Source organism: Sorex fumeus, unplaced genomic scaffold (genome assembly GCF_029834395.1).
Source record: "Sorex fumeus unplaced genomic scaffold, SorFum_2.1 ptg000081l, whole genome shotgun sequence".
Taxonomy (NCBI): domain Eukaryota; kingdom Metazoa; phylum Chordata; class Mammalia; order Eulipotyphla; family Soricidae; genus Sorex; species Sorex fumeus.
In genome coordinates, this window is record NW_026606138.1 from 3,357,082 (window position 1) to 3,376,525 (window position 19,444).

General features: G+C 38.9%; 1 protein-coding gene across 1 annotated transcript in view; it reads left to right on the forward strand.

Annotated features, from left to right (window-relative positions):
- The window catches only part of PTPRR (protein tyrosine phosphatase receptor type R), a 328,064-nt gene that overhangs the window by 19,382 nt on the left and 289,238 nt on the right, over positions 1-19,444 (forward strand). Inside the window, exon 2 of the mRNA XM_056130658.1 lies at positions 12,761-13,059. Coding sequence (XP_055986633.1) covers positions 12,761-13,059 — 299 coding nt within the window. The remainder of the gene's footprint in view (positions 1-12,760; positions 13,060-19,444) is intronic.

Genomic DNA, 19,444 nt, shown 5'->3' on the forward strand with positions numbered 1-19,444 from the left:
GGTCAGCTAACACCTGGAAGCCCCAGGTGAGGGCTCCCGTTCCTGTACCTATCAGGATGCACTGCCTGGTGGGGGTGAGACAGAAGGGCCCTGCCAGGACAGGTCCCTGAAGAGGAAAAGGGAACCCCATTCGCTTACTGGTTCTCCTCTCAGAACCTTTGACATGCAGGAAGCGGCAGGGCATCTGAGCCATGTGGATGACTATGTCAGGACAATGGGACCCAAGGAAGAGTCAGGTTGTCTCCAGAATTAATTAATGGATCTTAATTCCATTGAAGTATTAATATCAAAATTTTAAAAGGATAACAAGATATCTTCATTAAAAGACACATACCAGATAAACTCATGCATATTTAGTAAGGGATTAAAGCACAGTAATATAAAATGTCAGAACTCTGGATTCTTTCTCTCATTTGAGTGAAACGTGATACTTCAAGCATAGCTCTTTCGATTCCTCTTTGGGAGACCTGAATAGCGTTCTTATCCTGTTTGCGTAGGGCCCAGGTCTCTGAGGCATATGTTAATGCAGGAAGAACAGTGGACTCAAAGAGATGTGCCTGGAGCCTGAGGTTCTTCATCCTCTTAGCTATTTCTTCGACATTCTTGAAGGCGCTCCAAGCCACTCTCTTCTTCCTGTGCAACTCAGGTGCCAGGTCATTCATCATGTTGACTTCTCGACCTAGGTACATATAACTGTTGCATTCAGAGATGGTCGTTCTATTGAGAGCAAATGGAGCATCAGGAACGAGGCTGTTTCTCATAAACATTGTCTTCATAAGATTCAGCTGTAGTCCGACATTTCCATACTCACAGTCGAAGTCAGCCAGCATTTGTGCCACTTGGCTGATGTTTAGTGTTATTAGAACAATGTCATCAGCAAAGCGGAGGTGGTGTAGTTGCCGACCATCTATCTTCACTCTCATTCCTTCACATTCCAGTGATCGCATGATGTTCTCGAGGGTGGCACTGAAGAGTTTCGGTCAACAATCAAGAATCAGGGATGCTGTCTTGTTTGCCAAGGCATCAAAAATCAGATGGGCTGGACACATAATGAGATTTGGAGACAACCGCTGGACTACAGCCGTTACTGACTGGATTCCATGGGACGTTTAAAGACCGCGTGGCCGCCCACCTACCAGATGGTCAGACTTCTTCATCAAGATCCTGAACAATCAGTTTGAGGCTCTTCATGTTCATACAATGAACAGACGCCATTGGGCTACACTAGCACGCGACAGGGACAAATGGAGATGTTACTGGCGCCCGCTCGAGCAAATCAACGATTAATGGGAAGTCAAGTGATCAAGTGAATATAAAATGTACAATCAAAATAAGTAGATTCTGATCACAGAACTGTGTGTACCAAAGGGCAGGGATTGAAGGCAGAAGGGAAGGATCCTTTGGATATTGACATTTTTATTGTAGGCTTGGTATGGAAACACTATATATCTAAAACGTGTAAATTAAGACAAAAATTTCTTATCTCATAGGATTCAGGTTCTCTTTTCTGTTGAAATAGAGCCAGTTAGATGAATAGAGCTAGTTCTATAGCAATAGACTAAGTTGGGGGTTTTTAATAATAAACACATTAGATACACCATTGATCAAATATGTAAAACTTTTCAATGATATATGAGAATGAAACAGGACCTCCTCATGGATTATGCTTTCACATCCTCTTACTCAGATCATAGATGATAGATAAGACAAAACTATGAAAATCTTTTTCAAGTCATTTTTGAAGGTGTATAATGGTTTGCAATTTTATAAATTCAATCATCATGTCAGAAACTACATTCATGCTAATATTTATATTTATGACAAAAATGACTGAAGGATGAGCTTTTCTTTGGTGTCAAGTTACAAAAGGAAGAAAATATGTGACTATATGTATATGCATACATATATATTATTCATCACTTAATCACTTAATCCCCGTTATTCATCGATTTATTCAAGCGGGTGCCAGTAACGTCTCCATTCATCCCGGTTGCGTGCTAGCGTAGCCCAATGGTATCTGTTCATTTTAGGAACATGTAGAGCCTCAAACCGATCATTTAGGGTCTTGACGAAGAAGTCTGACCATCTTATAGGTGGGCGTCCACGTGATCTTTTGATGTCTCGTGGAATCCAATCAGTAATGGCTCTAGTCCAGCGGTTGTCTGTAAACCTCATTACATGTCCAGCCCATCTGATTTTTGATGTCTTGGCAAATGAGACAGCGTCCCTGATTCTTGAGCGTTGACGAAGATCAGAACTCCGGATTCTATCTCTCATTTGAGTGAATCGTGATATTCCAAGCATAGTTCTTTCGATTCCTCTTTGAGAGACCCGAATAGTGTTCTCATCCTGTTTTCGTAGGGTCCAGGTCTCTGAGGCATATGTTAATGCAGGAAGAATAGTGGAATCAAAGAGATGTGCTCGTAGCTGGAGGTTCTTTGTCCTTTTAGTTATTTCTTCAATGCTCTTGAAGGCATTCCAAGCCGCTCTCTTCCTCCTGCGTAACTCAGGTGCCAGGTCATTCATCATGTTGATTTCTCGACCTAAGTATATATAACTGTTGCATTCGGAGATGGTGGTTCCGTTGAGAGCGAATGGAGCGTCAGGAACAAGGCTGTTTCTCATAAACATTGTCTTCGTAAGATTCAGCTGTAGTCCGACCTTTCCACACTCACGGTCAAAGTCCGCAAGCATTTGTGCCGCTTGGCTGATGTTTGGTGTTATTAGAACGATGTCATCAGCAAAGCGGAGGTGGTGTAGTTGCCGACCATCTATCTTCACTCCCATGTTTTCCCATTCTAGTCGTCGCATGATGTTCTCGATATAATATAATATAATATAATATAATAAAAAATAATAATATATATTATTAAGACATAATTATTCTACAAATTAAATTTTCTAAAACTGGCTTTATAGAGAGAGAGAACCTAACGGACTCTTCCAAATCTCCAGTATAATTTTTTATTGATTAGTCAGTATAACTTTTTATTAGTAGTAATGATGAGGATATGAAGATTATCGGAATAAACCTAAGTTGTCACATCATGGGAGACTACAGTGATTGTCAGGCAGAGTCATCATTATTAATCTGGAAATACTAACTGAAGATGAGTACCTTGTGACTTCATGGGATGTAGCATGGCCTCCATGATATTCTTCAGCCCTCAAGCAAGATGTCACCATGACGATGGGCCAACTGGAATACAGTCTTGGCTACAATGTGGACTTTTGGGTTGCTTCCAAACACACTGGGAAGATTCTCAATAGACTCAGTGCTGAGTGAGTTATAGAAGAACTTGAAAAACACTTTTGTCATCAGCCACCTTACATTCAAGATTAGCACCCTGTTCCCTTAAGTTTCCTTGGTCTCTTTTATTATAATTATGGAAAAACTTATCTCTTTAGACAAAAATCAACATTATTTGAAATCTATCTAACTGAATTAATTTTGCTCTTTTATTGAAGTACACTTCTAATCTAGTACATGTTCAAAACCATCTTCATTTTCGATGAGAAAACTGAAATTGAGCATAAAGAGATTTGCTAAGGTTTACACAGATGACAGGTGAGAGGAAGTGGTATTAAAACTAGAATCTTGGTTTCTTAGGTCTTCATTCTTTTTAAAGGATCTGTTTCTTTCCTTTCTAATGCTGTTGATAGTAATTTTCTGCATAAACGTTCACTGGTATCTTCAGTGCCTTTGTTTTTTTTTTTTTTGAGAGCCATTTATGCTACTGAGCAAGGACTTGCTGCTAGGATACATGGAAGTCAATTACAATGGCACCAGCTTTTGGGAAAATAATGGGCTTTATTGCAAAATCAACTGGCAAGAAGGCAGGAGACAAAGGTGAATCTTGCCTCCCTAATTTGGGGGCTGCAGATTTCTAACAGGGTCACAGGATAAAACCAAATGGGAGCTGTCTTCTTAGAGGCAGATTGGCTTAATCTTTCATAGAGGGTCAGGCTGTTTAAGGGATAGGATGCAACAATGCAGAGCACCTGTCACATTCAAATGCAGTTCACTGAAGCTGCAGGATTTTAATTCCATTGCTAGAGGGGTTTAGTTTATCTTAGTGTTCAGAGTTCAGCCAGAGGACAAAGTTTTGTTAGTGCATGATCTCTGGATTAAAATTTACGAAAGAGTTATTAGTTTCTGCTGAAAGCTTTGAGAATTTTAAGTTTGGGAAATCCTACTTTTTGGTTTCCAGGGACCTCTGATTTTGTTTGTAAATCAAATTAGAGCTTCACTATTTCTCAAAGAGATTCCTAAGGGACATTCATTATGCTATTCATTTATGTCTCTCACCAAAGAAAGTGCTGCATTCTTAAAAAGCAGTAATTGTATTTTCACAAAATTAAGAGGAAAATTCCTTTTTTTTGATTTCTTGCTTTTTCAAGTCTCTTTCGAGACCATTTCTTGTTCTTTCATAAATTAACACCACCAACTTATCTTCTTATAAGAAATTATTCTGAGAGGGTGTGTACAAGGTTACTCAAATATGTACATTCATGAATTGTCAATATTTAATTTAAAATAATCATAAAACATTATTAATATTATTATTTTATATATACTTTTATTTATTAAATATTTCTTTATATATTAAGGTCATATACAGAATCACGACGACGAATCATGACCATCCTGTTATTCGTCAATTACCTCGAGCAGGCCCCAGTAACGTCTCCTTCATCCTAGCCCTGAGATTATATTCAAGGCTCTTTAGGAGAATGAGACCCATCATTGTTACTGGTGTTTGGCATATTGGGTATGCCACGGGGAGTTTGCCAGACTCTGCCTGTGGGCAGGTTACATTCAGTAGCCTGCCAGTTTGTCCAAAGTAGGAATGAGATAATAAGATATCAGAATAAGATGTCGCAGCCACGCAGTTCCGGGAGCTGGTTTTTATAGTCTCTGAGTCTTGGCCGTTGATGGGATTACATGGCGCCAGGGGGCCAGTTGGTGGGTGTGACCCCCGCCTACTGGAATTTGGAGGATCTGGGTGGAGGATGCTCGGCCCCAATCTCAGCATGGTGGTGGCTGGTCCAGCCGAAGACTTCCAGGACCAGCCACCACCATGCTGAGACCACTCTCCGCACACATGAAGGTACTGGCAGAGGGACAAAGTCACGCGGGTTCCGGGGCCGAGATCTCCAAGCCTACTCGGATTGGGGCCAAGCATCCTCCACCCAGATCCTCCAAATTCCAGTAGGCGGGGGTCACACCCACCAACTGGCCCCCTGGCGCCGTGTAATCCCATCAATGGCCAAGACTCAGAGACTATAAAAACCAGCTCCCGGAAGAGAACAGTGCAGTCTCCTGCCCCTACGCCTGGCTGCCCTCGCCGGGGCCCCTTGGAGGGGAGCGGGTTGAGCTTTCCTCGCCGCCCCAACCAGGGCTCCGGCAGCCGAAGACCTCCAGGACCAGCCACCACCATATACAGAATAAAATTTAATTATAAATTTTGTGGCTATCAAAACTGGTTATTCTCATAACCAGTATCAGTTTATTGATAAAAGTTTTATTAATTTGGGCCTGAGAGCTAAAAGGACTGAGCCCATGTTTCACATATGGGAAGCCCTGTTTTGATTATCAATACTACAAGATTCCCCAAGTACCAGAAGGAGTGGTGATCCTGAGCACAGACCCAGAAGTTGTCCCGAGCGCTGCCCGGAGCTACACCCAAGCAAGGAACTGGAACTAATTCCCAAATGCCAACAGTGTGGATAACAAAAGAAACAAATAATACAAACAAAAGAAATACTTTTATTTTGAATGCAATAATACTGTTAAGGCCAAGGGCATGACTCAAATGACAGAACAAATGCATGAGTCTCACATATATGCACACATATATTGCACACATATCATGTACAAAGGCACCTCAATGTCCACCTCAGCATAGCTGGGTATAAATTTGAAAAAAGTAAATAGATAACAAATTCATAATATGTGAGAAACACTCTCACTTAACTTAATAAGTTGGAAAACTTAACACGGTTCTCAATAAAGAGCAATCCTACTATACATTTCACAGTCTTGTCCCTAAAGATGTTTCAGTCCTTCTCCATTAATATGAAGGCTCTGTTTTTTTTTAACCTTGCCTCTTTTTTTTGAGATAAATTTATCACTTTCTACACAGATAAAATAGAAATCATCAGAATAAAACTTGGTCAACACCCAGCACCAAGTTCCTCAATATCCTAATCTCCATCCAACTGAAGGCTCATTTTCCTAACAGTACTCTTTTTGTTTATTTTTCTTGGGATATTTGTGTGTGTGTTTTTAGGTCATATCTGGCAGTGCTCATGGATAACTCCTGGCTCTGCTCAGTACTCAGGGCTTACTCCTGGCTTTACTTCACATATGGGAAGTCCTGGTTCACTCCTGGAGGTCCTCAGTGGACCATATTGGATGGTGGATATTGAACTCAAGTCAGCAAGTATGCAGGCCCTTTAACCACTCTACTATCTCTCTGACCTCCCCCCCCCCCAACTTTACTCTTGATCCAAAATCCTCTGATAATATGAGGGATTATTCCATTCCACCCTCTTTCTTCTATTTCTTCATCCACTTCTCTTTAGGAGTTGCATGAGCTCAAATGTCTCATATATGGAAAAATTTCAAATCCCTTAATCCTAACTCTCCTTCCTAAAAGTACTTTTCTTGTCGTATATAAACTTGTTGCAAGAGTTGTCCATATGGGTTGGGTTTTCTTTGTTCCCCTTTTTTATTGAGGTACTGTGGCTTACAATACCGTTAGTGATAATTTGTGCAAATATTGTTCCAACAGCACACCCACCACCCAAGTGTCTGCTTCTCTCCACCAGTGTTCTAAGGATCCTTCCCATCTATCACCTCTCCTGTCCAAGTAAACTCCATTCTGTAGACCAACTCCAGCTTTGATAACTTTGGCCATGAGCTGTTTCCTTCTGGTTTCTTTTTTATCTCACATACAAAAGGGATCCTGCATGATTATCTCTTTCTGAGTTATATCCATAGAGCGGTAAATAGCATAATTTTAACTTTTCTTATAGTTAAGTAGTATCACATTAGACAGTTTCTTAATCCGGTATTATATTGCATAATTTCTTTATCTACTGCGGCTGCTGGCATCAGACTTGCCCTCCAATGGATCCTCGTTAAAGGATTTAAAGTGGACTCATTCCAATTACAGGGCCTCGAAAGAGTCCTGTATTGTTACTTTTCATCACTGCAAAATTTTTTTTGTCTATCTTTCTATTTTTCATCTATCTAGGGCTGGAGCGATAGCACGGTGGTAGGGTGTTTGCCTTGCACAGAGCCAGGTTCGATTCATCCGCCCCTCTTGGAGAGCCTGGCAAGCTCCCGAGAGTATCTCACCCGCACGGCAAAGCCTGGAAAGCTACCCATGATGTATTCAATATGCCAAACACAGTAACATCAAGCCTCAAAATGGAGACGTTACTGGGCCAGCTCAAGAAAATTGATGAACAATGGGAGGACAGCGTTTGTTTGTTTGTTTATCTAATTATCTATTATTGGGAACAGGTTGTTTTCAGTTCTTGTCTATTGGGAATTGTGCTGCACTGAGCATAGGGGCATAAATATTTTCAAAATAGTGCTTGTAAGCCTTTGGAGTAGATGCCAAGAAGTAAAATTGCTGGTTCATATGGAAGCTCAGTGCTTTATCTTTGAAGAGTGTCCATAGAGTTTTCTAGTGAGGTTGAACCAGTCAGCATTCCCACCAAGAGTGAATGAGCGTTCTTTTTCCCACCATGTCAATACCAGCACTGATTTTTATTTTTGCCTTATCTTTCACACTCACTTCTCAATTTAATTAAATCGAATTTTCTCCCCTTTAACCACACACACACTAATTTCAATTTTATTGAAGATTTTCAATATAAATTTGCAGTTATTGATGAGGAAACATATTTTGATAAGTTTTAAACTTCAAAGCCATAAGCAGAGGGACAGACATAGAATGATTGCACGTATTTGTGGGATGTAAAAGCACATAATATGATACTAATACCCAAGGACAGTAGAAACAAGGGCCAGAAATATTGGTCCATGGTTGGAAGCCTGGTTCAAGTGCTTGAAGAAGATAGTTTCCAACTATCTATGACAAAGAGGATGTTGGAACATTCTATAACTGAAATCTGATCATGAACAGTTTTGCAACTATGTATCTCATAGTTATTCAATAAAAAAAGGAATAATACTGGGTTAGTGACTCAAAGTATATAATAAAAAAGACCTTGTTTTAAATTTTAAAAATGATATAGTATAAGCTAATGGTTATTTAGTGTATGCTTTTATGAATTTGACATGATTAGATTCATATACTTGCCACCACAGTACACTCAAAGTTCAATTTCTCCCAAATTACTTTCTTGCTCTCCTCTACTTCACAATTTCTAAACCCTAATAACCACCGATTATATCCATAGCTTTTGCATATGAGTTGATTAGAAGTAAATGGTGACCAAGATCTAGTTCATCTACATTGGGAGGGTATTACATAAGAATATGAACGTGAACAGCTATGATTCATAACATACTGTCTGAAAAGTCAGTGTATTAAAATCTCCTACCTTCTTTTCCTACCATTTCTCGTAATTTCCCTTTGCTGCTTTGTCAGTTGTTACTAAAATCTTCGCCATTTGCTTGTTCTCCATTCAGTGGTATCTATTACATACATTAACCCATAGATTGAGTTTATTCAGTGAGTACATTTTCTGGTTTTTTATTTCCACTTGGACTGAAATGGGACTATTTCTTCACTTCTTGCAAGCGGAAGGTTTGGGTTTGGAGGCTCTACCCAGTGGTGCCCAGGAGTAATTTCTGACTCTGTTCTCAGATGTATTCCTTAACATTACTCAGGAGACACACAGTGTTGGGAATCAAACTATCTGCACACAGTGTAAGTGCTTTGTCTCCTGCACTGATCCTTATTTCTTTTTTCAATCCCTTTTTGTCTTTTCTCCCTTATAAAAGACTTATTTTTAGACCTCTTGAATCAACTTATGTTTAAGCACTTTTTATTTTTTTATTTCTCATGGTTTCTCAAATGATACTCTATTTCTACCTTCTCACTGTCTCACATATCATTACTCTCTTATGTGCTTTGTAAATTAGTTTAATCTCTCGGTGTATTTCAGTGAGACTTAGCTCCCTTGGAAACACATGGAAGATTCATTTATATTCTTATTTCTAGAAATACCACTCAGTGATTTTTCTGTTGTTTTTATCTAAAATCTATAAAACATGCAGCTTCTAAAACATTTTCTTTGTTAAGCTTATGAAAATTTTTTTCCTGATTTTCCTCCAAGTCAACTGCTCAGCTAGTTCACTTTCTTATTCATTACTGTATTTGGAATTTGACAGTGCTTTATCCTATATGCTTTTCTTTATTAACAACTAGTCACTTAATTTAAATTTTATCTATCATAGATGATTTGCATATATTTCTCTTTCCCTTCAATCAAGAATTGCAGTTATCCAACCTGTAATTCAATATCCCCACCTTGATATTTAGCATGCAACTCAATCTTAACATTGCCAAAATATTTGCCTGTTTATTCATATTGCTGACGTAATTTGAAATGCTACGTCTACAAAGATTCTGATATAGTATTTCTAGACTGGGAACCATAAACCTGCATTTTAATATCTAAGGTAATTCTGATTCAGAGATTTAAGCACATTGCATTGAAAATTCTTTTTCTATGTAATTATTATTCTGGGTCTCTTAATATTATACTGCCAATTTGGGTCATTTTATAATAAAGAACAAAAAAAGGACTTTCACATATGCAATCAGATAAAGCTAAAATTTTTTTACTGTGATTTCATTTATACTTCAAGTTACGTTCTCCCCTATCTTCCCTGTAGATCAATTTTTGCACAGAAGACGTTTGATAACTGGATTTCCCTATTCTGTTTTAATAAACTGTCTCTAAAAGGTTGACTTTAATTGGTACTACATAGAAGGAAAAATAAAATATTCTGAGTAATTTCATCTTCCTCTTTTTTTCTCATAAATCTTCATTCTCTAACCTGCTTCTTTGCTTATTATTTAATGTTTATGGTGAATCCAGAGTAGAGAAATTGCTAGTTTTTATAGCTTTTTCCCTCATCAAACATTGTGTGGCCAGCATATATTTCTAATAGCATCAGCAATTCTGTCCCACTGATATGCTTTAAACTTTCACCTTGGAATAAAAAGACATATTGTTTTCATAGTCAGCTCAAGTACTTTCTTCCAAGTTATAAGAGACACAGAATCTTCTTTGGGTACTGGTGAGTTTAGTCTTTTAGATCATTCAAATCAGTTATTTGTGTTTCATGTGAATTCTTAAGTAGTCACGGTCACGGTCCTCCCGTTGTTCAACGATTTGCTCGAGCGGGCCCAGTAACGTCTCCATCATGAGACTTGTTGTTACTGTGTTTGGCATATCAAATACATCACGGGTAGCTTGCCAGGCTCTGCCGGGTGGGCGAGATACTCTCAGTAGCTTGCCGGGCTCTCTGAGAGTGGCGGAGGAATTGAACTCAGGTCGGCCATGTTGGCCGCTTGTAAGGCAAACGCCCTACCGCTGTGCTATCGCTCCAGCCCTCTTAAATAGTAATAGAAAGAAATCTTTATGGTTTCAATACTAAAGATGAAATAAAAATTAGGCATTTTGAAATCAATCAAGCTACTAATTGATTTAGTAGCTAAATCAATTGATTTAGTACTGATTAGATGGAGATGACTATAACTGTATAGATGACTGGTTAAAGAAACTTTTGGTACATCTGCACAATGGAGTACTATGCAGCTATTAGAAAAGATGAAGTCATGAAATTTACATACAAGTGGTACTATATGGAAATATTATGCTAAGTGAAATGAGTCAGAAAGAGAGGGACAAACAAAGAAAGATTGCATTCATCTGGGAAATATAAAGTAACAAAATAGGAGACTAACACCCAAGAATAGCTGAAATAAGTACCAGGAGGTTCACTCCATGGCTTGGAGGCCAGCCGCACACACTTGGGGATAAGACAGCTCAGAACAAGAAGGAAGCACCAAGTAAAGAGTGTTGGGAGGGTCCTCCCAGGATGGGAGATGCATGCTGAAAGTAGACTATAGACCGAACATGATTGCCACTCAATGCCTCTTGTAAACCTCAGCACCCAAAAGGAGAGAGAGAACAAAAGGGAATGCCCTGCCACAGAGGTGGGATGGGATGGGGGGAATAGGGAGGATTGGAGGGATACTGGGATCATTGATGGTAGAGAATGGGCACTAGTGGAGAGATGGGTACTTGATCATTGTATAACTGAAACCCAAGCACAAACACTTATAAGTCCACAACTGTACCTCGTGGTGTTTCACTAATAAAAATTTTAAAATGAATTAAATTAAATAACTATATTCTGTTGTACATAATGAAATTAGTTTATCAAATTTTTTTAAAATACCATTAAAAACATATAAAATTCAAACAGTGAACTTCATTGTTTTTTATCTGCTTTTATTTTACTGAATAACCAGGAGATACACAGTTACAAAGCTACTTATGAGCTTATGATTGTGTTTAAGTCATACAATGTTCTAACACCTGTGCCTTCACAAGTGTACATTTTCACCATCACAATGTTTCCCTCTCTCCACAATGCCCTCTGCCCTCCCCCAGTTTGCTTCTGTGGAAGGAACTTTTCTCTCTATATATATTTTTTTTCATCAGGATTGTGTATTCACTTTCATCAGAAACCTCCTGACTAGGCTCCTTTGGTTTTATATTACTCCATCATTCTTAACACATGCTTTCTACCATATGTTTCTACCAAACTATCTACACTTCAACCATCACAAAGGTGGAAGGAAAGGTTATATGGCAACCCTTTTCACATGATGTTTACTTATTACTCAATGACTATATCATGATCAAATGACAGCAAGTAATTGCAGGGAAAGTTTGGAAATGTGGTCTTGTCTGTTATATTACTATGTGAGAAGAGATAATGTATATTTTATACAAATGGAGGTTACTGACATAATAAATATACTTAGGTTTCTGCTCTCAATGAACTTAAAATACTTCATAAGCATTCAAATATATATATATATGTACTATCTAGTAATTATGAAGGCATGATAAAATAAGCATGAGATATGGTTTGCTAGCTAATAAAGGTAGGAAAGTATGAATAGTAAATGAGGAATAGATAGAACATCCAGTAATAGGAAAACAAGTATGTTGTGATGGTAAATTTAGATAAAGGAAGAGATTCTTGACTAAACTGTATTAGAAAAAAAGATATCTGAAAAATGAATGCATTCAAATATCATCCTGAGTGCCCAAAGTCGCTGGAATGACTCCAGGAGCCAAAATTTTTTTGTGGGGAGGTTTCTTATTAATTAATTAATTTTTTAGGCCATACTCAGCAATACAGAGGGAGGGTTACTTCTCGCTTGATGCTCTTGGGCCACTCCTGTTGGTATTCTGGAAAATCATGCTGTGTCAGGGATTGGAACCATGGTTTCTGAATGCAGAGCATGAGCTCCCACCCTTTGAACCATCTCCCCAGACTTATGTGTGTTCTATTTGTTGTGAATGGTGAAGAGGTGGGGGGTGGAGGAGGGAATGAAAACTAACCAGTCTAAATACTTTACATGTCTCAAAACCGTCTTAGAAAGGATACATCACCATATCAAATATTACTACTCACCTAACTAAACAAGGTTTTTCTTTTTTCTTTCTGTTTCTCTCCCCTTTTCAGGGTGCCTTTCTGTAAATAATGATCACTTGTTGGCAGTTCATCAGAAGAAGAATGGGAAGCCAACATTCATTTACCACCATACACAAGATATTGAGAAAAGTATGGATATAGCTCCACAAAAGATATATAGACATAGCTACCATTCCACTTCTCAGGTTCAATTGAGCAAAAGACACCAAATAGTTAATTCAGCGTTTCCTAGGCCTGCATATGACCCATCTCTTAATCTGTTGGCTGTGGCTGGTCAAGATCTTGAAGTGGAAAACCTTCCAATTCCAGCAGCTAATGTAATTGTGGTGGTGAGTACTTCATTTAATTGATTCTAATGCCAGTGATTTCCTTTGTGGTATAAAAATGCTTTGAAAAAATGCTAATGGTGAATGGTAATCATTGGATCTCAATGAAAATTTGGATAGCACTTTTCACTGCTCCTATTTTGTATTATTTGATTATTCCTCTTTAATGTAAGCCAATGAAATAAGAAATCTTATTTGAATCTTCTGTGCATGGTCATAAATAGTTTAATAAGAAGTTTCTTAGGAAAACCTTAAAATTCCAGTAGATAATATATATCCATTCTTTTCTTTTTCTTTTTTTTTTAATTAGTGAATCACCGTGAGGTACAATTACAGACTTACAAACTTTCGTGCTTGTGTTTCAGTCATACAGTGATCAAGTACCTATTCCTCCACCAGTGCCCATTCTCCACCACCAATGATCCCAGTATCTATCCCACCACTCCCACCCCATCACCCACCCACCCCACCTGCCTTTGTGGCAGGGCATTCCCTTTTGTTCTCTCTTTCTTTTGGGGTGTTGTAGTTTGCAATAGAAGAATTGAGTGGCTATTGTGTTTGATCTATAGTCTACATTTGGCACGCATCTCCCAATTCTTTGAGACCATTCTTATTTCTGGTCATAATCCCTTCTAAGCAGATAGTCCTTAGTCTCTGCCTGTATAATTAAACAGTAGTTATTGAAAATCTTCTGACCATTTGACTCAAATCATGAGAAATGAAGGTAAAAGGTAAAAGGTAAAGGCCCTCCTGTTGATCGTCGATTTGCTCGAGCGGACCCAGTAACGTCTCCATTGGAGACTTTGTTGTTACTGTGTCTGGCATATCCAATACTCTCGGTAGCTTGCCAGGCTCTCCGAGAAAGGTAAAGGCCCTCCTGTTGATCGTCGATTTGCTCGAGCGGGCCCAGTAATGTCTCCATTGGAGACTTTGTTGTTACTGTGTCTGGCATATCGAATACTCTCGGTAGCTTGCCGGGCTCTCCGAGAGGGGCAGAGGAATCGAACTCGGGTCGGCCATGTTGGCCACGTGTAAGGCGAACGCCCTACCGCTGTGCTATCGCTCCAGCCCAAGAGAAATGAAGAAATGACTAAATGAAGGGAAATTGAAGTGGGAAAGTAGTTCCTCTCCATAGTTAGACTAACTATGGTGGTTTAGGAGTAATTGATGGATAACATTTCTAATACACTAACAAACATTACTCTTTATTAAACATGACATTTAATCAGTGGCCCCATTGTTTATATTCTTGAGTTATTTAACTAGGTCATAATTTAATTTGTTGAGGCAACATTGTTTAAATACACGGTGAGTTGATAATGCTGATTAGATTATTGTCTCTTCAAGTTCACAATCAAAGCAGGAGAATCTACATTAAAATTCAAATCAGTAACTAAACAGTGACTGTCATTATATTCCTGCCCCCAAAATATCATTAAGTGTCTTGACCTTGAAGGCCAAGATAATTTAATGATACCATGGTTGCATATTGGGAATTTCTCTGTGCACCTAACATAAATAAACACCTTTTATGTATTTTTCTTTTCTTAATGTTTTTCTGGTACATGTAGACACTGTACTTAGCATTAAAAAGCAGAAATTCATTCATTGATGTTTTCAGCGAGCATAGATTGAAGAGTCATTATGATCTACTCACCTTTTCAGATATCTAGAATTAAGCAAAAATGAAATCCATTGGTCTTCTGAAATACTCAAAAAAATTTCTGCATTTTCATAAATAACAGATATTCTGAAATTGAAGATCATATACTCTGCTTATTCCATGAGGTAAATGATAGTAATGACATTGCTGTATCTGAATTCGCCCATGATAATGACAGAACTCATGGGAAGCATTTCCTTTAGTAGCCATCACATTCCTATAGTCATCAACTCTTAGTTACTGTGAATTATAGTTCAAGAAGTTGGTACTCCCTTGTAATGTCATGGACTTTCTAAATTAATTCTATGGCGAACAAAAGGTGCGTTTGATACATTTTCCTGCGGGTTATTTCACTTTTACTTTATTCATGGTGCGGGCTGGAGCGATAGCACAGTGGGTAGGGTGTTCTCCTTACAAGCGGCCAACATGGCCGACGCGAGTTCGATTCCTCCGCCCCTCTCGGAGAGCCCGGCAAGCTACCGAGAGTATTCGATATGCCAGACACAGTAACAACAAAGTCTCCAATGGAGACGTTACTGGGCCCGCTCGAGCAAATCGACGATCAACGTTTACCTTTACCTTTACCATGGTGTAGAGATTTATGCAGAAGCTGTGCCTTTTCTTTGGGCTGATGATTACATAAAAGTAATAGGCAATTTTGCTGTTAGCCTTGCTTAACACCTCTGAATCTAGCCTCTGTGCTGAGAAGTTATGCAATAGCCATTGATAGTGTTAGTGTTCCCAAATATTACTTATGTACAGAGAATGTGAAAACTAAAGCTGCGGTATGTCTTTAAAAAAATAAATTCAATTATATTCAACCTCCCCCCAAAAAGTAGAGAATCAACATTCAGTTAATTATCAATGGATTCATAAGTTTACTCTGTCCAGAAAAAATAGACTTAGTGTGTTCACGCACACGTGCAGCATGTGTGAGGGCATGAGTTGTGTTCCCAGAATTCATGGCCCCTGAATGCCTGTAATTATATACCTGGTGGACTCCTTTGTCTCTGTGCTCAAGCACTGCACTGTTCAGCCTTCTCTAAGTATAACCATCAGGCTCAGTTATATGAGAAATGATACTGGGCAGACCCAGATACACCCGCAAATAGGGGTGACCCTTGTGAAAAAGAAAGATTTAGGAATGGAATGGGGATAAAGAAAAGAGAGATATTCTAAGGCATTAGAAAGAAGTAACTGAGGTGTTTGTATATTAAGGTATTAATTTATAACATAAAACACAGACATATATATGTATATACATATATTATATATGTATGTACATAATATATACATATTATATGTAATATAGTCTCCTTTCCCCACACCTGGCTGTCCTCACTGGGGGCCCCTTGGAGGGGGGAGGTTTGAGTTTCTCTCCCCCCCACACCCCAAGCAGAGCCCCAGCAGCTGAGGACCTCCAGAGCCAGCCACGGCAATGCTGGGACCACTCTCTATACGTCCGATTGGGCCTCATGCATGAAAGAACTGGCAGAGGAACCCAGGCATGCGGGTCCCGGGGCTGAGGTCTCCAAGCCTACTTGGATTGGGACTGGGCCTTCTCCACCCAGACCCCCCCATCTTCCAGTAGGTAGGCGTCACACCCACCAGCTGCAGCCAGCGCCAGGTTGGTCCCATCAATAGCCAAGATGCAGACACTCTAAAACCCAGCTCCCAGAAGCGCATGGCCGCTTTTGTGGCTGTGCAACTTCTTATTATCTTATTTTTCCTTTAGAGAACCTGGCAGGCTACCAAAAGTGTCCTGCCCGCATGGCAGTGTCTGGCAAACTTCCCATGTCATACTCAATATGCCAAATACCAGTAACAATGATGAGTTTCATTCTCTTAATGCTGAAAGAGCATTGAAATATCTCTTTTAAAATCTCAGGGCTAGAAAGAAGGAGACGTTACTGGTGCCTGCTCAAGGAAATTGATGAACAACAGGATGATCGTGATCCTGATATGTAATAAAAGTATATGCACATATTCATGTGTGTATATATAGTCTGATGGTATCTTCTAACAACTCTATGTAACAAGTATAGTTTATATTTACATAGTTTAATGGTCACTCCCGTTGTTCATCGATTTGTTCGAGCGGGCCCAGTAACGTCTCCATCGTGAGACTTGTTGTTACTGTGTTTGGCATATTGAATACGTCATGGGTAGCTTGCCAGGCTCTGCCGTGCGGGCAAGATACTCTCAGTAGCTTGCCAGGCTCTCCGAGAGGGGCAGAGGAATCGAACTCGAGTCAGCCATGTTGGCTGCGTGCAAGGCAAACGCCCTACCTGCATGCTATCACTCCAACCCACATATTTTAATGATGTTTATATATAGTATTTACTTGATATATTTTAGTGATGTTGCACTGATATCATTTGATATAACTTGATATATATTTTAGTGATTTCAGTGCACACACACACATACGCAACTTCAAAAACTTTCTAGGACACGTGTAAGGATTACTATTTTCATCTATATTTCTTTCTTTTTCTCACTTTGATATTATCAAGACAATGGATTTTAGACAGAGGAATTTAACTTTAATGGTAACAGAAAATATACTGTGTCCTCCTCCTTTCCTGATTCTTTATTGCTGCCACAACGAAGTTCACAAAAACATTAGTCCACAAAAGTCCACAAATGATTTTTAATTTTTTCTTCTTTCTTTTACAATTTAATAATCTGTGTTTTATTTATCCCAAGTAGATGAAATGATACCACAATTAGAATGCTTATCACAAAGAATGATAATTATGTTTCAGAGTTCAACTACAATATTTTGTTAGGAATATTCTATTAAAAAGGCAATGTAGAAATATTAATGTCCTCAAGGTCAGTTCTCTTGCAGGATCCTGAAAATCTTAAAAACAAAACCACAAAATGTCTTTAAGCAAAGGTGTTCTACGAGATTCACCAGGGATAAGTGTACAAAATCAAGAAGGAAGGAACCAGGCGTGGGAGCAGGGACTATGAGAGTGGAAGAAGATATAGCCCTTTTCAGTTTTGTGATTTCAGCATAAATTGCAAGTTTAAGATTTTCTAGCCTGATTGAGAGTTCAGTAGATTTGAGAATAGATGGATAGATTACGGAGTTTGCATAATAAATAAAAAGAATTACAGTGGATAAAAAAAATAGGGATAAGAAAGGAAGGACAGGATAAAATAGATTTACATGAAAGAAGAGGAGCAAGATAAAAAAAATAGAATGAAATGAAGCAAGGGAGGGAGAATGGAAAGAAAGAAGAATAGCTGGAAGGAGGAAGAGTGCAGAGAAGGAAGGAGGTTGGGCGAAGATCTCTCCGAGCACATATGAATACTGTGGGGAGTTTCTAGGAGGCTGAGATGGTCTCAGCAAAACTAGAATCCTAAAGCTAACAGTTTTGTGACCACTCACCTAGATAGAGCGATAGCACAGCGGGTAGGGCGTTCGCCTTACAAGCGGCCAACATGGCGGACCCGAGTTCGATTCCTCCACCCCTCTCGGAGAGCCTGGCAAGCTACCGAGACTATTTGATATGCCAGACACAGTAACAACAAAGTCTCCAATGGAGACGTTACTGGGCCCGCTCGAGCCAATCGACGATCAACGGGAGGGCCACCTAGATATGCACACAGAAATAATACTGTTCTTTGATACTACAAATTCTTTGCAAATGGTTCTTATCAGGTAGTTAATTTAAAAAACTATTGAAGTAAATCACCTTGAATAGCCCTGGGTATCAAACCAGAGTTACATCCTACACTCTGGTTTATGCTTCACACTAGCTTAGTTCTCCACCTTATTTTTAATTTTATTTTATAAAGAGATAATTCTCAGGTGCAATTTGCAGAGTTTTGAAACTCCAGTCTTTTATTGCTCTGCTACCTCAATGAATAATTTGTAATATTTAATGTGTTCCATGATATGTAAAAATAATTGTTGGACAGTTTTTCAGGATACAGATTGGCTTAATCAAAATTGCATATTTTCATAATGAATATGCCATGTGGGCATTTAATCCACATTTACCTTGGAACTCTGCCATGTCAGGGAATATTAGTAAGATTTTGTTGAAAGTAACAAGAAATATATCCAAGCTAGAGAAAAAATAATGAGTCAAGAAAATATCGTGGTACAAAGCTGTACTATGTCTATTTTAAGATTTGATTTGGGGCTGGAGCAATAACACAGTGGATAAGACATTTGCCTTGCATGCAGCCGACCCGGGTTCGATCCTCAGCATCCCATATGGTCCCCTGAGCACCTCCAGGAGTAATTCCTGAGTGCAAAGCCAGGAGTAACCCCTGTGCATCGCCAGATGTGATCCAAAAAGAAAAAAACAGATTTGATTTGATCAAGTGCTCAAAGAACAGATCAGGATCAACCTCCAAGCTCTGTTTCCTTTAAAATGACTTAATTCTCAGACTATTTTTCTTCTCTTCCTACCAACATAGTAGATTTTTCTTTATCTTGCAGCTTTATATTCAGTGGAAAAGAGTAGCATCACTAGTGTCGATAACGTCCCAAATATCCATATCTATGGCTAGGTAAAATTAAGATATTATTTCATTCTTGAATAGCATGTAGTTAGGCAATGAAATAATTCTAATTATCTCCATCTGAAACACATATTCTATTCCTAGACCATCCCCAAAATCCATAAGCTGCAAAGAGAGAAGTTACTTGAGTCTTTTAAAATGATACAGCAAGACTCATCCAGGTACCCAACCGATGGCAGG